This window comes from Octodon degus, unplaced genomic scaffold (genome assembly GCF_000260255.1).
Source record: "Octodon degus isolate 3935 unplaced genomic scaffold, OctDeg1.0 scaffold00089, whole genome shotgun sequence".
NCBI classification, from domain to species: Eukaryota; Metazoa; Chordata; class Mammalia; order Rodentia; family Octodontidae; genus Octodon; species Octodon degus.
The window spans coordinates 1,729,643-1,734,423 of NW_004524665.1; the positions used below are offsets into that span (position 1 = coordinate 1,729,643).

The 4,781-nt window shown below is 44.1% G+C and overlaps 1 protein-coding gene across 5 annotated transcripts in view; it reads right to left on the reverse strand.

The window, feature by feature from the left end:
• LOC101593092 (sp110 nuclear body protein) overlaps window positions 1-4,765 on the reverse strand; it is a 30,643-nt gene extending 25,878 nt beyond the window's left edge. For all 5 annotated transcript variants that reach the window (XM_023722214.1, XM_023722215.1, XM_023722212.1 and 2 more), the window contains exon 1: window positions 4,088-4,765. In XM_023722214.1, the coding sequence (XP_023577982.1) occupies window positions 4,088-4,107 (20 nt within the window). In that variant the 5' untranslated portion in view covers window positions 4,108-4,765. The remainder of the gene's footprint in view (window positions 1-4,087) is intronic.
• Between the last annotated feature and the right edge of the window lie 16 nt (window positions 4,766-4,781).

The window sequence follows — 4,781 nt, forward strand, 5'->3', positions numbered from 1 at the left end:
AAAAAATAAAAAAATCTGACTAGTCTATAAATTTCTAAAAATTATAATAAAAGTATAATTTAATTTGGTCAGGAATATATTTCAGTGTACTGATTTTGTGCAGATGTCTGTGTGTTCAGTGTACTTGTTTAGGTATTTGTATGTTATCCTATGAATAGCTGTTTTTCTTTTTATTTGAGCTTTGAGATATAGCCTTAAATGCATGTTCTTTCCTAAGTTACCAGCTGGTCTAAGTGATATAAAAACTGGTTTACTCATAGTTCACCAAAAAATTTAAGTGAATTAAACAAGATTTGTTGGAGTAGGGAGAGACTGTTGGACAGAACTACCAACTGGTGAATAGAGGGGTGGCCAACCTTTGTTACTAAGGAGCTCCTAGTAATCTCAATCATCTCTTGGAACACATTCCAATTTTTGGGCTACTAATCAAACGATAAAGTTTTTCAGAAAAAATTACAATAAGGTTTTCTTATAAAAGATGCTCTTGGTACAAACCTAAATTAAGAAACAAAGGTTTTCACATGTGTATGGTAATTCATTATTGTTAACCTCATAATACATGATATGTATTCATGATTCCAAATGTACAGCTCTTCCAAAGTATAAAACAAAGATTGTTTATTGTGATAAAACTTTCAGACCTCTGCCTTTAACAAAAAAACTTACAATGTATATCCCATTAAGGAACAAAAAATTAGTAAAACTTCTTAGATATGATTGGTTAAAAGGATTATGTTGTCAAAACGTAAATTTAAGTACATCACAAAATATCAGCAGATGGTCATGCTACAAGTTGTATATGGTTTTGATTTCTAAATTTCTATGTAAAAATATGTAACAGTTGTCTTTTAATAGTCTATAGAGATTTAAATATTAGCATATCCATGGTTGATAAAAAAAAGTTTTGTTTTATGTCTAAGATTTTGATATTCAAATAGACAGTGATGTTAAGCATTCAGCCTCCATTACAGGCTAATGTCATTAAGCTTCTCTTCTGGATGTTCAAAAATCGAGGTTTAGAGACCAAAAATTTGACAGATGAGCCTAGAGTACAACCAACATTTTGGCCCTAGACCTCCAAGGTCAATGAGGACTCAGGACATAAGAGAACCTTTGTTGTGACATTCTGTAACTCAGCTGAGTCCCTGATTTTTCTCATCAAGGACATTATGGGACCACAGAATAAAGTGATTCAATGATGTATAGTGTGGCTAAGGAGAGTCACCTGGAGAGAAAATAATCTCTCAAGCTTTTACAGAAAGCAGCTTGGTCAAGCAATGGCCATGACTTCTCCAGATGGCTGATGTGGACAGATCTAAGAGAGGCTGTACTTGGTTCCAAGGTAAATCCTGAGGAGATCTAACTAACATTTTTAGATAGCAAAAGATTAATTTTTTATTTGTGCAGGTCTCACTTTAATTTGATTTCAACCATCCAGTAGAAAATGTAACTATGAGATGTAAAAAGTAATGTCTAATAGTATACTAAGCTGTGAATGTTCAAATCCCTAACAACTTCTGACAGCCACCTTCTGTACTCATAACTCACTACTGTTATGGACTATTGGACTATGTAGAGTTAAACTGCTAAATATCTTTGGACTTGTATCCAGAGTAAAAAGGTCTTCAAATGAGTTTCCAAACACAGCTTCTCCAACGGCATGATTCACACAACAAAACAAAAAGGAGAGATATGTTGGGAGACCCTGAAGCTGGGAATTGATCATATGTGGGAGGCCAGGAAGAGGCCTCATTGCCTAAAGCAGCCAAGCCACTTCAGTCTTGAGAAAAACATCCTGCCTGGACATTGTGGGGTATTAGTTGGTAGGCAACCTTGTGTCTTGTAACTTTGCAAAGCTATAAACACCGCTACTGTTGTTCAGGGATACTTTGCCAATCAGGCATGGTCCACCACCTGACCTCAGCTACTGTCTCTTGCCTTCTTTTCTAAATCCCCTCACCATTTTTTTCAGGGGACCACTGAGAGATCAACAAATCCCTGCAAGTGGTTATTGTGGCTACATCCATTTAATTCTTGGGGGCTGTGGCACACCGAGAGCCCCAATAACTCTCACCCTCAGTTACCGGAAGTGGGGAGGTGGGACCAAATCCCGACTTTCTCGTTGCAGGCTGATGGTTGTAAGCTCATGCTCTGTGGCTGCATAGAACTGGGATAGACCAGATGGCAAGGCTGCAGCTTGGGCCATCCATTGGCAGGTTCACAGGAATGGAACCACGCCAAATGGGTCAGCGAAAACCTGGTAATGTCTAGAAATGTTGGTGAAGCATTCACAATACTTCAACACAAGCAAGCAAAAAGTAAACAAAATAATGGAAGATGTGAAAAGTGTGATTAGTGAAGATGGCATCACCAATTCATCTCATGTATTCCTTTCCTATCTCAGAACAGGTCCATGCCTTTTCTCATCCCATGAGACATTTATAAAATTGACCATTTATAGCTCATGAGAAAAGACCAATAAGTTATAGTAGGTAAAACATTTACATGTGACATTCTTGACAAACTGTTACAAAAAAAGAGTAGTACCAACAAAAAGTTAAATCATTTGAAGATCCTTAAAACATAAAGCAGACATGGACTCACTTTTTTTTTTTTAACACAAAGCTTCATTTTGTTTCAATAGAATATTAAGCTGTAATTAACACCTATTTCCAGGGATCTAATCCTTTCAGCCGATTGAACACCTGTCTCTGCCTCCTCATTGTCCAATCTTTTACATTTGATGGAAAAAAGTATTATAAAAACAATAATACAGGGTTTAGGGAGATCGCTTGGCAGTCTAAGTACCTGCCTGGAAAGTGCTAGGATCCGAGTTTGATCCCAAGTACTGCATGCCAAGCTGGCCCTGGAAACCCAGGCAGTTGTGCCAGCCCTGAAACCAGGCATGTTGGCGCATGCCTGTAATACCAGCGCTGGGGAGGCTGACACAGGAGAATCACTATGAGTCCAAAATGCACAGTGAGACCATGTATTAAATAATAATAATAATAGATCACAGTACCATAAAATAAGCTATAAGCAGTCTCTAATCATAAAGAAGTTCTAGAAGATAAAGAATAAATAAGAGAAATCTGCTATCCACAGAACACGTATGGGAAGGAGGTGCTGCCAAGACCACAGCCAGTGCAAGGCAGAGCGGATTCCCACTCAGCAGAAGGGGCCCTGGGCTCCATTTAGGGCCCTCCTTATGTGGCAGCGTTGCCCATAGGATGGCGCCAGGGGCCCCAGTCTTTGTCTGGTAGGGCTCCTAAAAGATGGCAGCAGGGCACAGGGAGGTTCAGTAAGCAGCCCCAACTCTCCGGCAGCGAAGCGGAGCTCCGGCTCCCTCGTCCTAGTTCTCACTGTATGGGATGCTGCATCTCACAGATGCCCACATTCAGATTTTATTACATAAAGGGCCCTACAAATTTGAGCAACAATAAAAGCTAAAGTTGTGTATTGGTAATCAATGGAAGCCACACGTGCCCTGAATACATGTAAGCCAACGCACTCACTGAAGGCGGAAAGTGCAGAGAGAATTTCAAAGCATAGCTGTCTATCCAAGTGGCCGAGAGGGAAGACAGCAATGAGCCTGGGCATCAGCCTGGGTGGAAACGCGCGCAGGTCCAAGTGTTCTGGGGACTAACGTAGTAATCAGCATCAAATGCTCTAAAGCCTGCTTTTTAAAATTTTCACTTTTAGGAATTTAGTTCAAGGACATAACGGATGTGCGCTAAGAGAAGATAGTGAAAGTGCATGCCACACCAGGGAGGCAGTTGCGGGGCTCTCCTTGTTTCTTTCGCCCGCTGCCCAAGTGGTTCCCTGCACATCGGAAAAGACCGAGGCAGAGGCTGTGGGCCGCTTAAGCAGGGTAGAGGGCAGCCAGAAGGTACCGGAAGCACAGAGCGGAGGTGTGGTCAGCTTCCACTGCATGGCCCATAAAGTCCCACCAACCCTCTCAGCCTCTCTGGAGAACGCTATTTGCAAAGACCGAGCCTCAGAGTTGAACAGCGAGTTCCGCCGCAGCGCCGCCCGGACTGCAGCCTGCCGGGCCGGCCAGAGCGGAGGCGGCGGCCGCGCAGCTCACCTGGGCGCTGGCTTCGCCATGGGCTCCCGCCCTTTCCAGGTTCCCGGCGCTGGGCTGGATCCTCCCAGAAAGCAGAGAACCGCTTGGACGGAAATGCCACAGGTGAAACGGCGTGCCCGCGTGTGCTCCGGGGCCGGCTGCAGAGGAACGAAAAGCGAAAGCGCTCGCAGCCCCACCCCGAGAAGCAGGAAGCGGAGGCCGCGCTGCGCTCCCGACCTCCGGACGGGGGCGCGCTGCTGGGCGTCCGCGGAGCGAGCTGCGCCGGCTAGGAGCGCGGAGGGTCCGAGCAGGCCGTGGAGGGGGCAGGGCGCACGGGTGGGGACCAGCCCTGTGACACCAGAGCCTGGAATCCATCGCTCGTCCCTTCCCACTCGGCGGACCCGAGCAAGGAGGGGGCAGAAACTTGACGAGGCAAAGTCTAGCCGAGGAGGACCCTAGGACGCAGGTGAAAGGGAGGCGGCGGCAGCCTTTTCTGAAGCCCCATAAAGGCTCCTGTGTGCGTGCCTGTAGGGGCCTGAGTCCTACGTCTGGAGATCTATAGAACCTTGTTGAAGCTACTCTTTTTTTTTTTTTTTTTTAACCAAATGACCAAAATTTTTTTATTTGACTAAATTCTGACTCATGCATAAGCATGACAGTCTTCCCTGTTTATTAGACTTTGGCAATTAAAAAACAAAACAAACAGCCTTGTACA